This window comes from Amblyraja radiata, chromosome 1 (assembly GCF_010909765.2).
Source record: "Amblyraja radiata isolate CabotCenter1 chromosome 1, sAmbRad1.1.pri, whole genome shotgun sequence".
Classification (NCBI taxonomy): Eukaryota; Metazoa; Chordata; class Chondrichthyes; order Rajiformes; family Rajidae; genus Amblyraja; species Amblyraja radiata.
The window spans coordinates 15,798,203-15,821,213 of NC_045956.1; the positions used below are offsets into that span (position 1 = coordinate 15,798,203).

Genomic DNA, 23,011 nt, shown 5'->3' on the forward strand with positions numbered 1-23,011 from the left:
TAGATGGTGAAGAAGAGAGATATAGAACAAAGAATGAAAAATATGTAAAATAATGACGGTAAAGGAAACAGGCCATTGTTAGCTGTTTGATAGAAGGCCATGTACACTGGATATACAAACAGAACGGGTTGGGTTCATCATTGAGTGTGTGGTTTATACATTGTTCGTTCAGCATATTTTAAGCTGTGTAACGATATTTCTTTGTGTTCCTTGTGTGCTGTGACTGTTGGCAGACCAATTTCCCCCTGGGGATGAATAAAATTCATCCTATCGTATCATAAATTGCATTTATTTTATTTTGCTGTGTTGTAATTTTCATTGGTTTAATGGCTTTGGGGACAGCTGTACTTTAACAAGAAACTAAACAAGCTTATTTGAAGCCCTTATCTTCTTCACCTCTTATGGAGACACTGTATTTAATTGCATCCAGAAAATGTTTTGTGAGACTAAAATAATATCCTCTATCATCCAGAACAGCGAGCCCTTTGTTAACTTTAAGGGTTATTGTGCCATCTGGTGTGATCACATGGTATTACATTGAATTCTCCAATTTTAGATTGGCTCTAACACCGCCCACACCACCCCCTTTCTTACTCACACCCCAATTTCTTCCTCCCCCCTCCCCTGCGCGTCACCTTTCTTCTTTTCCCTTTCTCCTCCATTGATATTCCTTCCTCTGGCTTCACAATTCGTAAATCTTCAATCCTTTTATTCACATCTTCTGTTCTTTTATCTCTTGCCTATGTCCGGACACCTGCCTATCACCCCCTCACCTGTGCTCACCTTTTACCTGTCACGCTTTGTCCTGCCACTCCTCCAGCTTTCCTTCTCTCCCCACCCCTACAATCAATCCGAAGAAGGGTCCTGATCCGAAACATCACCTGTCCATGATCTTCAGGGATACTGCCTGACCCGCTGATTTGCCACAGAAAGTGGCAAAGGATACTTTATTAAAAGAAAGAATATGCTACAGGTGACACCATGGTACCAGAAGGTCGATATCCTAGGGTTCCGTCTTCAGGCCACACTGAAGTGATTGACCTCAATGGGACATTGCTGTGGTTGCTCTGAGTACACACCATGGTATCAGGAAATGAGAGGTGAAAGGGGAGGCATTTTATTCTGTACTTGATTGAAAAGTGAGCGACATGGTGGCGCAGCGGTAAAGTTACTGCCTTACGGTGCCAGAGACCTGGGTTCGATCCTGACAATGGGTGCGTATCTGTACGGAGTTTGTATGTTATCCTGTGACTTGCATGGGTTTTCTCCGAGATCTTCAGTTTCCTCCCACACTCCAGAGACGTGTTAATTTAGGTTAATTGGCTTGGTATAAAATGTAAAATTGACCCTACTGTGTGTAGGGTATTGTTAATGTGCAGGGATTGCCGGATGGTGCAGACTCAGTGGGCCGAAGGGCCTGTTTCTGCTCTGTATCTCTAAACTAATCTAAACTAAACCACGGACTGCCATTTTAAAGCTCCGAGAGTCTAGTTGAACTGAGTGTGCGATGCAAAGTATGGAGAGAAAGCAGGTACAGGATACTGAGTTGGATGATCAGCCATGATTATATTGAATGGCGGTGCAGGCACAAAGGGCCAAATGGCCTACTCCTGCATCTATTTTCTATGTTTCTAAGACTGAGAGAGTGTCTAATGAGAAACAAAAGATGTAGGCCTGGAAAATTGTGTCAAATTCTTGAGGGGTTTGGAGCTATCTGAAGTATTGGATTAAAATAGAAAATGATGGAAGTCCTGTTTAGAGGGACAGCTCTTTGTGATGTCCTGTGGACTTTGCACTGGAGCAGGTGGGTAAATGTTTTGGATGAGAAATGTGATGAAATTCTGTAATGAAAGCACATCAGTTATGTTAAATTGTATGGACTCTAATGAATGTAAATTGACTTGAGTTTATTGAAATAGTATTTAGTTTGCAGTCTCCATGATATTGAATGTCAAAGTCAGAACATTATTAAAGAAATATCAAAGGAGGTAGAGTATTGAGAATCTTCTCGTGGAAATGAAATAGTTTTAAGCATCGAGCTTTTCCAGGCCAACATAGAGTGTGACCACTTTGAGGCAGCAAAGTGGTGGCATGTTGGTGCAGCAGTAGAGTTGCTGCCTTACAGCGCTTGCAGCACCAGAGACTCTGTACGGAGTTTGTACGTTCTCCTCGTGACCGCATGGATTTTCTCCGAGATCTTTGGTTTCCTCCCACACTCCAAAGACGTACAGCTATGTAGTTTAATTGGCTTGGCGTATGTGTAAACAAATTGTCCCTAGTATGTGTACGATAATGTTAATGTGCGGGGATCGCTGGTCGGCGCGGACATGGTGTGCCAAAGGGCTGATTTCCACACTGTATCTCTAAACTGAACTAAACTAAACTAAACTTTGAATGTTTGTGCGTTGCATGAATATAGTCTTACAACATGACAGAACATGAAAGCACAGAGAGTGCTTCAGAGTAATTTATTAAAAGAAAGAATGGGCCATAGGTGACAGTTTCAAACAATAGTAACTGTAGGACGGGTGGGGGGGAATTCATTTAGCTGATATTCAGGAATGTTGAGATTTCACTGGTTACAAATGGCCTCTATTAGAGTGCAGGGGTTTGTTTTCTTGGGAATCTGCTACTGAGAAAGGAAGAATAACTTGCAGTTTATAAAGGTAGACAAAAAAGCTGGTGAAACTCATTGGGTGAGGCAGCATCTATTGAGCGAAGGAGTAGGCGATGTTTCGGGTCGAGACCCTTCTTCAGACTGCTCCCCCTCTGTGATTCCCACTGCCCCCCTCTGTCATTCCTCCTTCCCTCCAAATCTACGACCACGTCCAGTCTGAAGAATAGTCTCGACCTGAAACGACTGTGGAAGAAAGCCTTGCCCACACATCTCTAAACTTTTACCCTCTCACCTTGAAGCTATGCCCTCTAGTATTTGATTTTTCCATCCTGAGAAAGAGATTCTGACTCTCTCCCCTTTCTACACCTCTCATAATTTTATATGTGCCTTCTTCACCCAACCCGATCCTTCGTCTGAAGGAAGGTATTGACCCAAAACGTCTCATATTTCTTCTATCCAGATGCTGACTGACCTGCTGAGTTACTCCAGCATTTTGTGCCTATTTTCAGTTTAAACCAGCATCTGCAGTTCCTTCCTACACCTGGCCTGCTGAGTTACTCCAGCATTTTGTGTCTTTTTTGTAATCCAGCATTTGCAGTTCCCTGTGTCTACTTGCTACACTTGGTCTCTCTGCAACCGGCTCAGCTACCTAAATAATACGCTGTGTCTCGTGGTGCCCTGAGTGACCTGGAGAGTAACAGTGTCTCAAACAGCTCAACACGGTGAACCTGGCCACATGGCTTTTGACAACTGGCTAAATTAGGCTGTGGTTTTACCAACTGTAAAGGATTGCAATTCATTTCAGTTGTTTCTTTTAATGCCCCTGATATTTTAGTTTAGGTTAGTTCAGAGATATAGCATGAAAAAAGGCCCTTCGGTTCTCTGAGTCCGTGCCGACCAGCGATCACCCTTCCTTCCTTCACTCTGGGGACAATTTATAACTTTTACCGAAGCCAATTAACCTACAAACCTGTATATCTTTCGAGTGTGGGAGGAAACCGGAGCACCAGGAGAAAACCCACACAGTCATATGGAGAATGTAAAAACTCTGCAATGCATTATCCTAGTGGGGAATTGAACCCCTTCCTCCCCTATGACAGGCGGGGATACTGACCACTATACTACTGAGGAACGGTATATTCAAATATTTTTTAATTTTTTAAATTAAAAGCACAAGCAAAACACAAAGCAAAAACAAGCATTAAACATGCAGAATTAAAACTTTTAAAAATAGTATGTAACTTATTAAATCTTTCACTATGATACCAGTTGAAATCAATGCATTTCAGATCCACAACTAAATTTAAAGTCAGAGAGTGGATTTTGATTCCCAGCAAAGCTGAGCCCTGGTGTTGCGATAGAATAAATATTCTGCTGGCAAAAATCAGCACTGCCCAGTCCATTCAATTAAATAAAGATAGGACAAAGATGCATTTCTGAGGTTAGTGATGACTGTGCAGATGAAGGTGGGTGCTGTCGTTGAAACACTAATGCTCAATCCTTTGTTAAATTGTCAGTTTGATTACCGATCAGGAAGCCACTCTGATGAAGGAAACTGACTTGTCTTTTATTCCATCCTAAAGTAGACAGGAGATTTAATAGAGCGACTCAAATTTCTCTCTTTGTCTTTTGGCAAAAAAAGATTGTTCCAGTGAATACCCTCGGTAAGCTTGTTTATATTAGTAGGCAGGTTGACTGGCAGCCCAATTCAATGAAGCTAGTAACAACATTAGAGAGGACGGATAAAGGGTGCAGCTTATGGCCACAGGATTATACTGCAGCCAGATGGCCGTGTGATAAAAATGCTTGCAGATCATCACCTTTTGCAACACTTTGCGGGTTTTCTTCCAGATCAACGATTACTTTTCTCAGTTTAGTAAAGGTGTCGTCGTAGCGGGATTTATTGTGTGGGGGTCTCGGAAGCATCTTTTCAATATACTGTAACATCAGTTTTCACCTCCTCCGCCTGTTCCTTTTCAATTGTTACGTGCAGAGCCTGCATTCTATTTCGGAGACCAGGATTATGAGGTGGATGAAAGCGCTGGCTACGTGGAGGTGCGTGTCTGGCGAACAGGGACCGACTTGTCAAAGACTGCGACTGTCACTGTGCGGTCCCGCAAAGCAGAACCAACCACAGCTGAAGGTTTGTGAACTTTCAAAATCTAATGCTTAATCTTTGTGTTGCTTGGTTCATTTCGTAGTTTGATATTGGACATGTTGTTAGAATTTTATTACTTGGAAAGCTCTTCTCCTGAAATGTGTTTTCTTATGTCCTATGTTATCTCACCCCAATGTTATACCTGATGTACTGTAGAATATTGGAGAGATGACATAATAATCAAGGAGGTCATCGCAATTAAGTCAGGTCATCCATTCACCTAACATCAACTTTTGTTCTTTCTAGCGAGGTCACTGAATAGGAGAGGGTGGAGGAGGCTTACATGGAGGATAAACACTTGTCATGACCTATTAGCCTATTTTTGTTCTGGAAATGCTTTGTCATTTTGTGTTTTTCCTTTTTTTGGGCAATTCATAATCCAAGGCCACTGAAATCAATTGAAGGTTAACTGTATAGATGAATGTAACTGACAGATATGTAACCTTTTCTCAGCCGGCCGACCTTTTCATTGTTACTCAAACATGGTGTCAAATATCAAGGAGGATCAGGATAACAATTCGGAACAGAATCCTTTGCTCTCTTCTCAGCTTCTAACTGGGATTTGCAGCAGATCGGAATGGCAGATACAGGGCCTACCTCTATATATTTTAGCTTTATAATTTTTTCAGTAAAAGAGCAAATTAGGCCCAAATTTAGAAAATACTGAGGTGTATATTAGTTGTTAATAAACATGCAGAATGTTTGGGGATAAGTGTGAGCTGGTGCATCCTGAAAGGAGAAATATTGAAACCAGGTATTCTTCGGAGAGTAAGAATCAATCTTCGGGTACAGCTCTGGGAATCATTAAAATTATCAGAGCAGGTTAACAACTCAATAAAAATAGAAAGAATGCACGAGATTTAACATCTCGCACCTCCAGACTCAGGACAGCTTCATCACCAGAGCCATAGCTGCTCTGAACCGGCCGGCCCTGCTGAGTGCCCCCCATCCCCATGAACTGTCTCCTTCGGATGGTCACGTCGCACAGACACATTTGCACTTTAGACTGTTTTGACTGTTTTACTGTTCTATTTATAAACCATGTTCTCGGGGTATCTAAATCTAAATTTTAAGTTGTTTTAAGTTATGACATCGGATGGAAGCTGCATACCAAATCTCGTTGCACTTATGTGCAATGACAATAAAATATATTATTATTTGTATTATTATTATTATTTTTATTATTATTATTAGTAAGTAGTAAGTAAGTAAACTTTATTTATATAGCGCATTTTAAGTCAATTTGCATTGACCCCAAAGCGCTTTACATAATTTAAATAATAATAAGTTCCATTGCAAACCATAGAAAAAGGTTTTTAAAAAAATGAATAAAAAATGGACACAACATATTACAGAGTTCAACACAAACATCCCCCCACAGCAGAATCAAAACATTTCCACTGCGGGGGAAAGGCACCAGAAAGTTAAGTCCTCTTCCTCTGTAATTATTATTATTATTATTATTATTATTATTATTATTATTATTATTATTATAATAATAATAATAATTATTATTATTATTATTATTATTATTATTATTATTATTATTATTATTATTATTATTATTATTATTATTATTATTATTATTATTATTATTATTATTATTATTATTATTATTATCTGAAGAAAAAATAATTATAAAATGAGCTCAGTTAATGTTATAGAGAACTGTTAGCTTGTTCACACCTTTACTGGTCTCATGTTTTAATAAAAAGGATATAAAAGTTTAGAAATGGTGTGAAAGATATTGCTCAGAACTACTGCAAAGATTGAATACGCTGGAATTCTTCTCATAAGAGGACAGACCAGATATGATCTTTAAACTCTGGAAAAGGACGATGAGATAAATGCAGGTAGTATGTGGTGCCATTTCTGAACCACCAGCTTTCAGCATTTGAACTGAACTGCACCAAGTCTGAGTACTGCATTTGGAATTAACAGAGAAAAATAGAAAAATAGGTACAGGAGTAGGCCATTCGGCCCGTCGAGCCACCACCGCCTATCAATATGATCATGGCTGATCATCCAAAATCAATACCCCATTCCTGCTTTTTCCCCATATCCCTTGATTGCTTTAGCTCTAAGAGCTAAATCTAACTTGAAAAGTCTCTGTTGAAAACATCCAGTGAATTGGCCTCCACTGCCTTCTGTGCCAGAGAATTCCACACCCTTTATTCTTAAACTGTGACCCCTGGTTCTGGACTCCACCAACGTCAGGAATGTTTTTCCTGCATCTAGCCTGTCCAATCCTTTAAGAATTTTATATGTCTCTATAAGATTCCCTCTCATCCTTCTAAATTCCAGTGAATACAAGCTTTTACCAAGTATAAACATGTAATCTCTAATATCGCGCAGTAATTTTGTCTATATCAAATAAAATTTAAAGTGTTCTAATTAAGAATTTAAAATTGATAAACCAAATATCAAAATAACCAAAAGATTTGAATAAAAAGTGTGTGGAGCTCTTTGCCAATATAAGCTGTGCTTGACGATGTTTTCCTATAGACTTCATAAATAAAACAGTGAGATTGCAACAGTGAATACAAGCCTAGTCGACCGATTCTTTCATCATATGTGAGTCCCACAATCCCGGGAATTAACCTGGTGAACCTACACTCCCTCAAAACCAATAATGTCTTTCCTCAAATTAGCGAGACCAAAATTGCACACAATACTCTAGGTGCGGTCTAACCTGGGTCCTGTACAACTGCAGTAGGACCTCCTTGCTCCTAAACTCATATCCTTTCGCAATGAAGGCCAACATGCCATTAGCTTTCTTCACTGCCTGCTGTACCTGCATGCTTACCTTCAGTGACTGGTGTACAAGCACACCCAGGTCTCGTTGCACCTCCCCTTCTCTTAATCTGACACCATTCAGATAATAATCTGCCTTCCTGGTCTTGCCACAAAAGTGGATAACCTCACATTTATCCATATTATACTGCATTTGCAAAGTATCTGCCCTCTCACCCAATCTATCCAAGTCACTGCAGTCTCATCGTCATCGCAGCTCACACTGCCACCCAGCTTTGTGTCATCCGCAAACTTGGAGATGTCACCTTTAATTCCCTCGTCTAAATCGTTAATATATATTGTAAATAACTGGAGTCACAGCACCGAACCTTGTGGCACCCCACTAGTCACTGCCTGTCATTCTGATAAGGACTTGTTAATTCCTACTCTTTACTTCCTGTCTGCCAACCAGTTATCTTTCCATGTCAATACCCAACCCCCAATACCATGTGCTCTAATTGTGCACACTAATCTTTTGTGTGGGATCTTGTCAAAGGCTTTTTGAAAGTCCAGATACACCACATCCACTGGCTCTCCCTTATCCAATCTACTTGTTACATCCACAAAAAATTCCAGAAGATTAGTCGAGCATGAATTCCCCTTCATAAACCCATGCTGACTTTGACCGATCCTGTCACTGCTTTCCAAATACGCTGCTATAACATCTTTAACAATCGACTCAAGCAACTTCCCAACTACCGATGTAAAGCTAACTGGTCTATAATTCCCCGTTTTATTTCTCCCTCCTTTCTTAAAAAGTGGGTAATATTGGCCACCCTCCAGTCCATAGGAACTGATCCAGTTGGAAAATGATCACCAATGCATCCACAATTTCATGGGCCACCTCCTTGAGTACTCTCGGATGCAGACCATCAGGCCCTGGGGATTTATCTGCCTTTAGTCCCAACAGTTAACCTAACACCATTTCCTGACTAATGTGCATTCCCTTCAGTTCCTCCCCCCCACTAGATCCTCCCTCCCACCCTAGTATTTCTGGGAGATTATTTGTGTCTTCCTTAGTGAAGACAGAACCAAAGTACTCGTTTAACTGTTCTGCCATTTCTTTGTTTCCCATTATAAATTCACCTCTCTCTGTCTGTAGGGGACCTACATTTGTCTTCACTAATCTTCTTTTTTTCTTCTTTTTTTTTCTAATTTTACTAATTATTTTCCTTTTTACTAATTCAGAGATGTAGGGAATGGCAGATGCTGAGGATTCTGTAGCCATGGTCAGGTGTTTCATTTGGATGGACTTTCCAGGCTGGTGCAAAAGGGCAGGTTTTAAAAACATAAAGATTTTTATCATATGTTTAATTATTTCATGGTTTTAATGCTTTTAATTTATATTTTTTAAATATTTTAAATCACTGCAAAGATGCATGTTTCTGAACATTGGAGACAAGCTTTTAAAACTGCAGTCCTCTCCTGACTGTGACAAGAAGTAAGCTTTTCCACCCAGCTTTTCCTCCTGTCAAAGTTTTTTTGAGCATTTAAGAGCAGGGCCCCAGTACTCACCACCTGAGGCTACTGGTTGTTGAAGCCTCACTACGGTTCGCTGCTTGTCTCTCAGGAGTGAAGGAGGTTCATGATCAGCCCTCCCTCCACATGCACACCGAGCTGTGCTACTGTTTCCAAGATGGCGCCCGACCCAGGTGACTATCTGCACAAAAGCAGGACTACAATCACATATTACAATCGCTCCACGCATTTAAATCTCTATGCATTGTAAATGGCTCGATTGTTATCATGTATTGTCTTTTTGCTGACTGGATGGCACATAACAATAGTCTTTCACTGTAGCTTGGTGCATGTGACAATGAACTAAACTGAACTGCAGTGAGGATGGGTGATTATTGGCTGATTATTTTGGACAGTAAACTTGGTGCAGCAAGATCTTGTCCGATGTTCCTACTTGCTGTGGAGTCTAAATGTGGAGACTGTACATATATTAGCAACAGTAAATTAATTAAAGGAGATTCCAGAGCTTCGAGCCCAGGCAATTATAGGAACAAAGAACATTGGAGATGTGCAAGAGGCAAGAATTAGTAGAGTTTGGAGATCTTAGAATCAAGATCAGGCGGAGTACGGCAGTGCTCCAGTTATACATTGTTCACTCTAAGGAAAAAGTTCTGGAGTAACGCATCAGATCAGGCAGCATCTCTATGGGTTAATGACAGGCGATTTTTTGGGTTGGGAACCTTCTTCAGTCACCTGTCCATGGCCTCCAGACTGGGGCGGAAATCCCGGGGGGGCCAGAAGGGTCACGTCCCCCCTCTGTTTTGAGAGGTGGGGGACATCCCCCCCAAGTTTTTGTAATCCGGATTTTAAAACCCGGTGAAATCTCCGCTTTCCGCGAGACAGTGGGGGCGGGACTGCTGATCGAGGGCGCTGATTGGACGAGAGGGATGTCGGTCAGCAGGCAATGGGGGCGGGACATGATGATTCAGCACGATCATTGGAGGAGGGAGGAGTAAGGGGGGGGGTGGGACTGAGGAAAGAGTGCGGTGATTGGAGGAGGGAGACGTGGCACAGACCTGCGCCTTATCCGCAGCCAGGATCGATCCCAGCTCTCCGGAGCTGCCCCGTTCCCACCCGAGTGCCCCAAGCCCGGGGGTGGCCAGAGACATTGGGAGTCAGATGGGAGCTGTGTCCCCCCGGCCCACAGCCAGCGCAGAGAAGCAGCGCTAAACCCAGCTCAACTCAGCCTGTCCCGCCAGGTTAACCTACAGCCCTGCCTGAACTTGTGGGAAATATGGCCCAGGCTTACAGTCAGCGCGGAGAAGCAGCGCTGGTGTCCCGTCAGTCCAGGCAGGGCTGTAGGTTAACCCGGCGAGACAGGCAGAGTTGAGCTGCATTTAGCGCTGGATTGAGCCTCCGAAGCCTCGCGTGTGAGTGTGTGTGTGTGTGCGCGCATGCGCGCATGCGCGCGCGGCCGCCAAAAAATTGTGTCCCCCCGTCCCCCAGTCCCCTCCATATTTTGATAGCGATTTCCATGCCTGCCTCCAGAGATGCTGCCTGACCCACTGATTACCTCAGAACGTGGTGTTTTGCTTAAGATTCCAGCATCTACTGCTCCTTCTGTCTCTCTCGAGTGTCAATCTGACATGTACATTTTCTTAATTGTGTTAACCATGAAAGCCAATCATTAGAAAGGGAAAGCAGGTGGGGCTTGACTCCACAGCGTATCTATTTAGAGCTGAATGCCACTAACTTTGCCAGGTGTGGCAGACCCATCTCATAGCAACGTGCCACCCTTGTAAACCTTTGTAAACACGTTCTGCTTTTCTTTTTTTTTTCTAATATTTTTATTAGAAGCAATGTACAGTCGTATAAACCATGTCATATAACATAATACATTTTGTGTACAACTTCTTGTTTTAAATTTAACAATAAACAAATAACAAAAGTAAGAAAAGAAGAAAAAAAGAAGAGATTAAGTAAAGTAGTGATGTGTAGGCCCTAAAAGTTAACGATTAGTAGTTTGTGGATCGATAAAGAAAAAGAGCCCATAAAGATGTGGAGAAAAAGAGAAAGCCAGAAAGGAAAAACAACAGGAAAAAAAAGCAAAGAAAAATGCATTAGAAAAGCAAAAAGAAAAAAAAAGAAAAACAGAACAGAAATGAAAAGGAATATACCTACTTCATATCTTTCCACACCCCTGCTTTTCAATGAATGAGAATTATATGTTCCATCATACAATTTGTTTGATTTCATTTTCTTTACAAGCTGGAGTTGATTACGTTGGAATCAGCCGGAATTTGGACTTTGCCCCTGGTGTAACCATGCAGACATTCCGTGTCACCATTCTGGATGACCTTGGACAACCAGTCCTTGAGGGACCTGAGACTTTTGAACTTGTGCTTCGTATGCCGATGAATGCTGTGCTTGGTGAGCCCAGCAAGACGTTGGTCACCATTAACGATTCCACATCGGACTGTGAGTACTGCGACGTGAAATCAGATCTTAGCCCCTCTTGGCGATCTCCTCAGTTGGGTAATCCAATTCTTCATATGTTAAAGGAAGTATCTGAATCTCTTTTTGTGTGTCTTCAGTGCCCAAGATGCAGTTCAAGGAATCTCAGTATGTACAAAAGGAAAAGGTTGGGCATGTTACAGCAGTGGTGTACCGTAGTGGTGATATCAGCTATAAGTCCACAGTGCGTTGTTACACCCGCCAAGGAACGGCAGAGGTTATGAGTGATTATGAAGAAAGACCAAACACAGACCACTCCATTGTTACTTTCCTGTCCGGTAAGCAACTAGCATTAACTTCATGCATTCCTCAGCATACACTGTACACCATGCACAATTTACACTGTGTGTCATTCATTGAATGCTTGATAGTGGGCCTGTCCTCTCCCACAGGTGAAGAGCAAAAATATTAGTGGAATGGCCATTCTTTTAGTGAGACACTCCAGCATGGCTTTCACCTTCAATGTGATGACATCGCATGTGATACCTATATTCTATGAGATCCCCCCTCTGGCAGAAGATTGAGGGGGGAATCTTATAGAAACTTACAAAATTCTGAAGGACAGGCTAGATGCAGGGAGATTGTTCCCGATGTTGGGGAAGTCCAGAACAAGGGGTCACAGTTTAAGGATAAGGGGGAAGTCTTTTAGGGCCGAGATGAGAAAAACATTTTTCACACAGAGAGTGGTGAATCTCTGGAATTCTCTGCCACAGAAGGTAGTTGAGGCCAGTTCATTGGCTATATTTAAGAGGGAGTTAGACGTGGCCCTTGTAGCTAAGGGGATCAGGGGGTATGGAGAGAAGCCAGGTACGGGATACTGAGTTGGATGCTCAGCCATGATCATATTGAATGGCGGTGCAGGCTCGAAGGGCCGAATGGCCTCCTCCTGCACCTATTTTCTATGTTTCTATGTTTCTATTGGATGGCGAGAGGGACAACAGGGATTGAGTGCTAAAGCAAAGATGACCACAAAAGGCTGGAGTAACTCAGTGGACCAGGTAGCATCTCTGGAGAGAAGGAATGGGTGATGTTTCGGGTTGAGACCCTTCTTCGGCTAGTCTGAAGAAGAGTCTCGACCCAAAACGTCGCCCATTCCTTCTCTCCAGAGATGCTGCCTGTCTCGCTGAGCTACTCCAGCTTTTTGTGTCTATCTTCGGTTTAAACCAGCATCTGTAGTTCCATCCTACACATTTTGAGTGCTAAAGCAATTCGGAAACGAAGATACATCCAAATTTCACAAGGAGAAGACAGTTCTCCTGATTTCCAACTGTAATTTCACCAAGAAACTACAAGCATCCACAGCAAAATTGTTTTCAGCTAATTTCTATGGCAATCCAGTAGCTCTGCTGAACTTGCAGCAGGAAACTAGCAGCAGTCCAAATGAAGTTATCTAGTCCACCTTTTTAAGATATTTGACCGACGTATGCTTTGAAATTAAGATTGTTACGGCTTTCTGTCTACGAATCTGTGACAGTATTTTGACATAAACATTACTTTAGATGAGATGAAAAGGAACAGGAGCAATGGGAATGGAGATAATAATGAGCTGGATATCAAACTGGTCAGGTAAAGAAATGTTAGTCGGGCAGTATGGGGTAGGTCAACAGAGGTTTAGTTTGAGGGTCAGTTGGTGCAACATTCAGTAATATACATATCTCAGTGTTTTATTTAGAGAAAACAATTTCTTCTACTGCACCATAAATGCAGAGCTCTATTTTGTATGGAGGTCACCGAGAGTTGAGGGGGTGACAACGAAGAGCGGTCAGGGTTCACAGGGCACAAGGGCAAGGAGCCTAGAGTCGGGGAGGGGCGAGCATGGTGGCAAGAGAAATCTTTAGCAAGGGATTGATAAATATGTGTTCTAATTGGGAGGCCTGGGAGTGTTGAGTGAGGGTTGACCTGGGGTCCGGAAGGGAATTTGGGGTTGAAGATTGGCAGCTGATGGTTTAGTAACGTTGTGGTTTCCCCTGCACATCTATACTTGGAGTGAATGCAGTTCAGTAAGAAAGGGTGTCTTGGGTCACAACTCAAGGCCGAGGGGAAAGTAGCAACCAAAGGGATTTGAATATTAAACTGAATTCTAACTGCCTCTTTTTCACATGAACTTATTCCCCTTGATCTGACCAATGTGCACCTTTCAATCACCAAGACAACTATTTACCTGATCAATTATCCCAAGACTGCATGCAAGTTGACTGCCCCATTCCCTGCATTACACAAGTGCCTAGGCTTTGAAAAGGACTGAGAGGGCACTGTCACTTTGAGTGGTGTGCTACTTAAAGGGGAACTGCCTGGTGGTGGCTATCTTTAGGAAATGCTGAGATGGGTCTGCCACACCTGCATGATCTAAAATTCACAAGGTAGTGTTCAGCAATGTACAACATGTCCATGCACTGGGTTTGCATATTAGCAATTTGATTTTCAGCGTATTTGATTTGCTGGAGGATTCCACTTTGCTTAAGGGGTCTCCACCCTACCTTGAGACTCTGCTACTTTGGACCAAATTTTGTTGTCAATGACCAATGGTTCCAAAGAAACTGCTTGTATTACAGAAGAAGTAGAAGCAAGTGTAGACCACGCCCGACGGCATCTCATGTCCAGCATGATGTTTGCCCATGTTTGGTCACTTCTTCCATGGCTGGTTTATGGGTCTGCATTTGTGCCCTGTCAATGATGTCCTTGCACCCCCTCTCTCCCACCCTAGCCGTCTTGTTAATTGCACGGTTCATTTCTCTTTGTTATCGCCTCATCGGCAGCCAACAATGGACCATTGTGGGCTCCACTTTTCCTGAGTCATCAATGCCAGCTCTGATTTGCTCTGTACCTTTTTGTACCTCTAGTTTCCCTCCCCCCTGACTCAGTCTGAAGAAGGTTCTCGATCTGAAACGTCACCTGTTCCTTCTCTCCAGAGATGCTGCCTGACCCGCTGAGTTTCTTCAGCATTTTGTGTCATTCACAGATGTCCATGCGGTTATTGCTCTCCGGACCCACACAAGAATGCATCAGTAATTTTGAATTTGCCAATAATTGCCTTTTGTTTATAGTGTTCTTGTAATATTTAGCTCAGTCTGCGGTGAGATAAATGTTAGTTTTACATAATGTCTGATGGGCCCATTTAACTAATTCATGGTAGAGATTCCGTTTTCTGCCTTATTGCTTTCCAATGACTGTGTTCTTTACCCATAGAAATTAGGTCTGAAAGGATTATCAGAACATACCACAAACTTTACGATAAGCCAGAGACACTTTCTTGATTACAGTTTAATAATTGCGAAAAAATTAATACTTAAATTTTGGAAAAAAACAGCAACCCCCACAATTAAAATGTGGATTATGGAAATGACCGAGACCTTGCATTTGGAAAAAATAAGATTTGTCTTAATTGACAAACCAGAACTATTTTTTAAAATATGGTCTGCATTTATTGAATTATTAAAAAAGTAAACTGGTTTAACACAAAATTTAAAGTCACAACTTGAGTTTAGGGTTGGATGAACAACTATACTCAACATCTCCCAGATCTATCTCCACAATCTTTATATTTGTAATCTCCTTTCTTTCTTGCTTTTTTTCTTTCTCTTATCTCTTTCTTTATTTCTTTTCTTTAAAAAAAAAATTGAAGCTATGTAAGAACTCTGTAATCAGCTTATCGTTTATTATCAATTGTACATATGCTTTTAATAAAAACATTATATTAAAAAAAAAGAAATGAGGTCTGAAAATACCAAGGCTGTGGTTTTGTCCAGTGGTTTACAAAATGAAGGCCAGAATCATTTCATGCGATTTCATCTGATGGTTTTTGATACCTAGGGGAGGCTGAGAAACCCTGCACCGTGGTTCTGGTAGACGATACCGTTTATGAAGAGGAGGAGGAGTTCCGGTTGGTACTTGGCACAGCACGCAGCGAGTCCTCGTTTGGAGCATCGGTGGGTGAACAGAACGAAACGCTGATCAAGATCAAGGATAGAGGAGACAGTAGGTTTCTGACGCACCTAACCAGAGTCTCTATTTTTGAAAGAAAATCGGTGACCAATACATATCTTTATTTTTTTTAATAGAACCAATTATAAAGTTTTCTCAATCAAAGTACAGCGTCCAGGAGCCTCAAGGGCCTGGGGAATTAGCGATTGTGACAATTCCTGTGCTACGACTTGGTGATGCATCAAAGGTTTCCATTGTACGAGTTCACACCAAAGATGGATCAGCGACTTCTGGTGAAGACTACAATCCATTATCAGAAGGTCAGAGACATAAACTACTTGTTCTCCGTACGACCTACAATGAGATTCCAGTTGTATCGTAGCTGTTTTTATAGTTCAAACCCAAACTTTGCGTAAATGAATTGCTGGATTTGAATAGATACAGAGAAAGATAGAAAAATAGTAGCAATAATAGGCCATTTGAACTATCATTAATCATAGAAACATAGAAAATAGGTGCAGGAGTAGGCCATTCGGCCCTTCGAGCCTGTACCGCCATTCAATATGATCATGGCTGATCATCCAACTCACTATCCTGTTCCTGCCTTCTCTCCATACTCTCTGATACCTTTAGCCACAAGGGCCACATCTAACTCCCTCTTAAATATAGCCAATGAACTGGCCTCAACTACCTTCTGTGGCAGAGAATTCCAGAGACTCACCACTCTCTGTGTGAAAAATGTTTTTCTCATCTCGGTCCTAAAAGATTTCCCCCTTATCCTTAAACTGTGACCCTTTCGGGCCATCGGACTTTATCTTGCACTAAATGTTGTACCCTTTATCCTTTATCTTTACACTGTGGACAGGTTGGCGGTTCTTGGTTCTTGGTTCTTGGTTTCTTGGTCCTCCAAAATATTCCAAATGGAATTTAAACTGGAGGTGGTGAAGGGAGGGCTTAAGCCAGAAAGGGTTATAATTATGCTTAGTCTATTCTTTGACTGGATAGCAAGCCAACAAAAGCTCTTCACTGTACCTCAGTACACTTGACAATAATAAACTAAACTAACATGTTGTCCCTGAAGCTCACTGCATTATTCAGTATGATCATGCCTGATCATTCAAAGTCAGTCCCCTGTTTCAGCTTTGTACCATATCCCTTGAATTAAATAGGCCTAAGAGCAGTATCTAACTCCTTGAATATATTTATAGACTTGGCTTCAAATGCTTTCTGTGGTAGAGAATTCTACAAGTTCATCACTTTCCGGATGAAGAAATCTCTCCTCCTATCAGTTTTAAATGGGTTGCTCCTTGCACTTTGATTGTGACGTTTGTTGCACGACTCGTGTTGCGTTTCCCTCCCTTTACCAATTTATTGTGGACGCACATTTCCTGCAGTCTTCCAGCTCACTGGCTGTCAAAGATTGCAGAAGGGCTTTTCTGCTGAATTTGTGCATTTGTTTAATCTTTTGAGAATTGTTAAAACAGATTTTAAATAATAAAAATATTATAAAGGTTTATAATTTCAAAAACTGTAGTTAAAATGCACTAAAGCATTACCAAATTATTAAAAGAATGGTACAATAAATAAACAATTATCTGCATTTTCTGTTTCTCAAAGAGCCAATGACCCGTTTCAGATGTATCGTGTTGCAATTCATGCATCAGCCCTCCTGGGTATAAAACTGCTATGTCACTAGACGGGATGATGAATTCAGCAGTGAAGTGCACAGTCTGATGCATCTCATCTGACCCTCAAGAGGTCTCAGGTTCTGCTCTTATCCATGTGCACACAGAAGCCCAATTCATCCTGAGCAGTGAACAACTGACAGTTCCCTTTGGAACTGCCGACACTCAGCCAGAACAATTCATCCCTCCGTTTATGTATATAATGCCTATTTCCATAAAAACAATAAATTGCAATAGTTCCAGCCTTTTGCTTTTGTGCAAGTATCATCAACACCTTTGTTGTAAAAATCCACATTAGTTACAGTTTTATAAACATCAGTTGAATTCTTGGACTATAAGTGTAGCCAGCATCAGAAGAATTTCATCTATGTGCCTGTTCTTTAAAGCACTCGTGAACAGTGAGACCAGGGTCAGCTGGACCTGACAGAAAATGGTAAATAGACTAGTTTGGACCAAAACCAGATGAAATAATGAAAGCATCCCCGATCTAATACAACCGAGCTGATAATTTGGGACATTTATTTCAGATCTTGAGTTTAAAGAAGGGGACACGGAACATGTTGTACAGATTGAAGTTGTGTATGACGGAGAGCGGGAGATGAGGGAAGCTTTTACTGTTCACTTGAAGCCGGATGAGAACATGGTGGCTGAAACACAGGTAATACTTTGGCCCACAGTTGCTTTCTACAGGTCTTCCCTGGTGTGTCAGCTTGCAACCCCAATTATTTATTTTATTTGTAGAGTCATAGAGTGTGGAAACAAGTCCTTCAGCCCAACTTGCCCACACTGGCCAACATGTCCCGGCTACACCAGTCCCACCTGCCTGCACTTGGTCCATATCCCTCCAAATGTGTCCTATCCATATACATGTCTAACTGTTTCTTAAATGTTGGGAGAGTCCCTGCCTCAACTACCTCCTCTGGCAGCTTGTTGTACATCCACCACCCTTTGTGTGAAAAAGTTACCCCCCGGATTCCTATTTAATCTTTTCCCCTTCACCTTAAACCTATGTCCTCTGGTCCTCGATTCACCTTCTCTGGGCAAGAGACTTTGTGTATCTACTATTCCTCTCATGATTTTATACACTATTTATGTTATTATAAGAAGAAGGGCAGCAATTTGTGAGCACATTCTTTTCATCAATCTGCAGTACAGTGTGATGTTCTCTATGTTGATGTTATTGGAAAAATATTTGTACACTATTACTGATGACAATAATGGCCACGATGATTTTGTCCATCTATTTGTGATGATATATTCCGTCTTGGGGTGAATGCATAAAATCTTCTCCCAAGGATGAAGCATAACCATGAGGAAATATGTTTCAGGTGAGAGGGGCAAGATTTAAGACAAACCTGTGCAGCAGCCATTTTACTCAGAGGATGGTAGACAAAAGTGCTGGAGAAACTCAGCGGGTGCAGCAGCATCTATGGAGCGAAGGAAATAGGCAACGTTTCGGGCCAAAACTTTGCCTATTTCCTTCGCTCCATAGATGTTGCTGCACCCGCTGAATTTCTCCAGCACTTTTGTCAACCTTCGATTTTCCAGCATCTGCAGTTCCTTCTTAAATAAATCACTCAGAGGATGGTAAGTATTTGGAACAAGCTGCCAGAGGAGTCAGTTGAGGCAGGTACTATAACATTAAAAAAAACACCTGGACAGGTACATGGATAGGAAAGGTTTAGAGGGGTATGAGACAAACGCTTGCAAATGGGACTGGCTTAGATGGGATATCTTATGAGCAAATTGGGCCTAATGGCATGTTTCCGTGCTGTGTGACACCATGACATTATTTCCTGGCCAATGCCTTTCATGGATCAATAAATGGCATGAACCTACAAATTCAAATGAGTATTACAACACCTTATATATTCTACACAATTGAATTTCTATGCAAAAGGTTTGCCATATAAAATTGGGAACTTGTTAGTTGGATCATTGGAGCTGAACTGTCCTACCCAGGTGTTCTGTGCATCTGGAGCTCTCAGATATGTGCATTCTCATCCTATGGGGCAAAACATGTTCCATCATGTATGATGCAGATGGCACACATGGAGTGAAGATCTTCACTATAAAGGTGGGGTAGTTCAAGGAAGCCTAAAGGAGGGGATCTGCAGAGCGCTTCCCATGGCTGGGAAACCACCTCCGCATGGTCCTCTAGACCCTCATCTCATCCTTTATCTCCCTTGGTCACCACAACCCACCACCACTTAATTGCAAAACTAACTCATCGCCTTTTATAGCCGGATCGTCCCTTGCCATTTCTACCGCCCTTGGATCATTCGCTCATCACCAACCCAAACCTTCACTCCCAATGTTCATAGATGTTCATCACCCTTCCACAAACCTTAACTCAACTCTCTTCTCCAATTATGGTGTTAATATTGAGCCATGTTCTTTGAGAGCTCAGCCATTATTATTTTTTCGCATCACCCTCAAACATTAGCTCAACCCATACAATGGTTCATTGGTGATTTTATTGTCACATGTGTGGTGCTAGCACAATAAAATTCATTTTTTTACAAACAGTCCAGTAGAGTATTTCCATAGTCCACTGATCCTGCGTGCAAGAGACGCCATGTTTTGGCACTACTTTCAAAGAACCATGCTCTAGTTCTTATGAGCGGCGCCTGTTCCAGGAAAGCCCCAGGCTGTTGCTGGCCTCCATCCATCTCCTTCTCTCACCTCCTACCAGATTGCTCGTCATCTGATGTCGTTGGCGCTACCCTCCCAGTCTCTGGTCTTTGGGGGACGTGCAGGGGCCTGCAAGGTGGCCACCCCTATCCAGGCCAGCGGTCCGCCTGGTCCATTGAGCAGGGGACCGGCTCGGCAACTTCATCCTGTAGGCCGCGATCCACCGGCTCTTCCATTCACTTGGGGAATGGGGGAATCCGCAGGGAACCAGCTCGGCAGAAACTTCCCCTGAAGCTGCCAACCACGATCCGCCGGCCCTTGAGTTTGGCCAATGGGCTTCCCTGAAGCCGCGATCCACAGGATACATAACATTGTCTCCTGTCTGATTTTTATTCTGATTCTTGCATCTCTCATGAGGCCAGTTTTCATTCCCTTGCCAAGTCACTCATCCACTTCATGATCATCCCTGTTGAGAATGGACCCAACCCTGCTCTTACTTCCTGAGGGTGAGACCGGCCTTGGTTTTACCCGCGTGTCCAACCCTTACTCCCAGCAGCCAACTGCAGCAATGACCACCTATGTGCCCATTTCTCAATAGACAATAGACAATAGGTGCAGGAGTAGGCCATTTGGCCCTTCAAGCCAGCACCGCCATTCAATGTGATCACAGCTGATCATCCACAATCAGTACCCCGTTCCTGCCTTCTCCCCATATCCCCTGACTCCACTATTTTTAAGAGCCCTATCTAGCTCTCTCTTGAAGGCATCCAGAGAACCTGCCTCCACCACCCTCTGAGGCAGAGAACTCCACAGACTCACCACTCTCTGTGAGAAAAAGTGTTTCCTCGTCTCCGTTCTAAATGGCTTACTCCTTATTCTTAAATTGCGGCCCCTGGTTCTCGACTCCCCCAACATCGTGAACATGTTTCCTGCCTCTAGCGTGTCCAAGCCCTTAACAATCTTATATGTTTCAAATTCAAATTCAAATGAAAGTCTCCTTTCATTCTCCCGTTTCCTTTCTGACCTCAATCATTTTCACCCAAGAGCTCCTCACTTTATGTCCCATGCCCGGACTTATTTCCACAACAAGCATGTTTTCTTAGTCATGGCAAGAGCAAGGTCTTTCAGTGTACGGGACCCAATCTGACGCATTGCACCCTTTTATTTTATTTGACTTCAATATCCATTTTATTCTTGTTGTTGATTTGATTGTTTTTTTCTTGTTTTCCTGACCAAGTGGATTATGAATATAAACAATGACAAATTATAAGGGGAGAACTCCATCGCTTGAGCTTTGCTTGTCCATGGTGAAACAGTTAGAACATTTAATTTACAGTTTGATATTTGTTAATGCTTCCAGATAACTGTGTTTCTGTTTTGCCTTTTGCCCCTTTCCTTTAGATGAACAAAGCTATAGTATATATCGAAGAAATGGACAGTGTGGCTGATGTCACTTTCCCTGCTGTTCCCTCAGGTTGTCTCGCTCCTGTTGTACGATGACACCGAAAGAGCAAAAGAAAATCCCAATCCAGCTACTGGCTACCCTGTCATCTGTGTTACGGTACGAGAAGCTTTAGGATCCATTCCCTACTAAATTAACTCCTTAACACAGATTTTGTGGTGCAATTGGAGGCAATTTGCTGGCTCAAAGGGCCGAATGGCCTCCTCCTGCACCTATTTTCTATGTTTCTCTGCTTTGAATCATAATTGGTTTCAGTTTCTTTAGTTTTAGAGATAGCGCGTGGAAACAGGTCCATTGGCCCACCGGGTCCATGCCGACCAGCGATCGCCCGTACACTGGTTCTAGTCCACACACTAGGGACAATTTGCAGAAGCCACTTGCTTCCGTACAAACCTGCACGACAATGGAAAATGGGAGGAAACCCGAGCACCCGGAGAAAATCCATGCGGTCACAGGGAGAAGCTACAAACTCCGTACAGACAGCATCCATTGTCATGATCTAACCCGGGTCTCTGGCTCTGAAAGAAAGCAAATTGACTGCTACACTGCTGTGCACCTGTGCTGCCCCTAATCTCCAGTTACTAGCTCGTATTTTCAGCATGATTGGAGCTACTGGGCATGTTGAGTAGAGCGATGCACTTGTAATGTACAGTATGAGCTGTTGGTCACTCCACGCCTTGCAACATCAACTCTTTACCATCCTTGTCGAAATCAGCTACCTTTCTAATACCTTCTTGGGTGTCTCAGTCTTGTAACAGGATCTCGACCCGAAATATCAACTATCCCCTTCCCTCCACAGATACAACATGGAAACAGGCCATACGGCTCACTGTGTCCATGCCGACCATTGATCATCCATTTACATTAGTTCTATGTTATCCCACTTTTTCATCCATTCCCTACACCCAACGGGGCAATTTACAATTAACCTAGAAACCTGTACGTCTTGGAGATGTTGGACAAGGCCTTCCCAAGGTGCTGGGACTGCAGTACCTGCCCGAAGGCTTGTTGGTCGACAGGGCTAGGAATCCACCTAAAGGCTCGTCGGTCGGCAGGACCAGGAACCCGCCTGGAAGATTAGCCGATCGGTGGCACCGGGACTCCACCTGAAGGCTCATCAGATGGTGGGACCTCGCCTGAAGTCTCGTCGGTCGGTGGGACCAAGATTGGGAACCAGTCCGAAGGCCCATCGGGGCACGCCCGAATGCTTGGCGGTCGGTGGGACGGTAACACACCTGAAGGCTCGTCAGTCGCCGTGGCCTGTAACCTGCCCGAAGGCTCATCGGAAGGCATAACCAGGAGGGAGCTGGAGATGTTGGGCGCTAGGATTGGACCGGTAGGATGTGAACCGGGGTAATGTCTCCAGCGCCTTCAAGGTCGACTGCAGGAGGCGCCCTGATAATAATCATAATCGTAATTTATTGACCAAGTATGTTTTGCAACATACGAGGAATTTGGTTTGCCGTAGAGTATACTAAAAAAGCAACAAAGCGCAACTACATCAAATTTTGACCTAAACATCTACATTCCCCACTGTGATGGAAGGCAATAAAGTCTTATCTGCTTTCCTCGGGGGAGTCGAACCATCCACAGCCGGTGTTCGGGCTCCCACGTCGGGGCGGTCTAAGCTCCCGCAGCGGGACAGTTTAAACTCCTGAGGCTTTGAGTCCCCGAAATCGGTCCCTAACCAGGTACCGCGAGCTTCACAATGTTAAAGTCCACAACTCCCGCAGATTGGAGTACCATAGACCGACTCCTGGCAAAGGGAT

The 23,011-nt window shown here is 42.9% G+C and overlaps 1 protein-coding gene across 1 annotated transcript in view; it reads left to right on the forward strand.

Moving 5' to 3' along the window:
- frem3 (FRAS1 related extracellular matrix 3) overlaps positions 1–23,011 on the forward strand; it is a 144,373-nt gene that overhangs the window by 96,342 nt on the left and 25,020 nt on the right. The window contains 8 exon segments of the mRNA XM_033018180.1: positions 4,611–4,760; positions 11,295–11,504; positions 11,621–11,818; positions 15,351–15,515; positions 15,599–15,781; positions 17,674–17,804; positions 21,182–21,247; positions 21,249–21,341. Coding sequence (XP_032874071.1) covers positions 4,611–4,760; positions 11,295–11,504; positions 11,621–11,818; positions 15,351–15,515; positions 15,599–15,781; positions 17,674–17,804; positions 21,182–21,247; positions 21,249–21,341 — 1,196 coding nt within the window.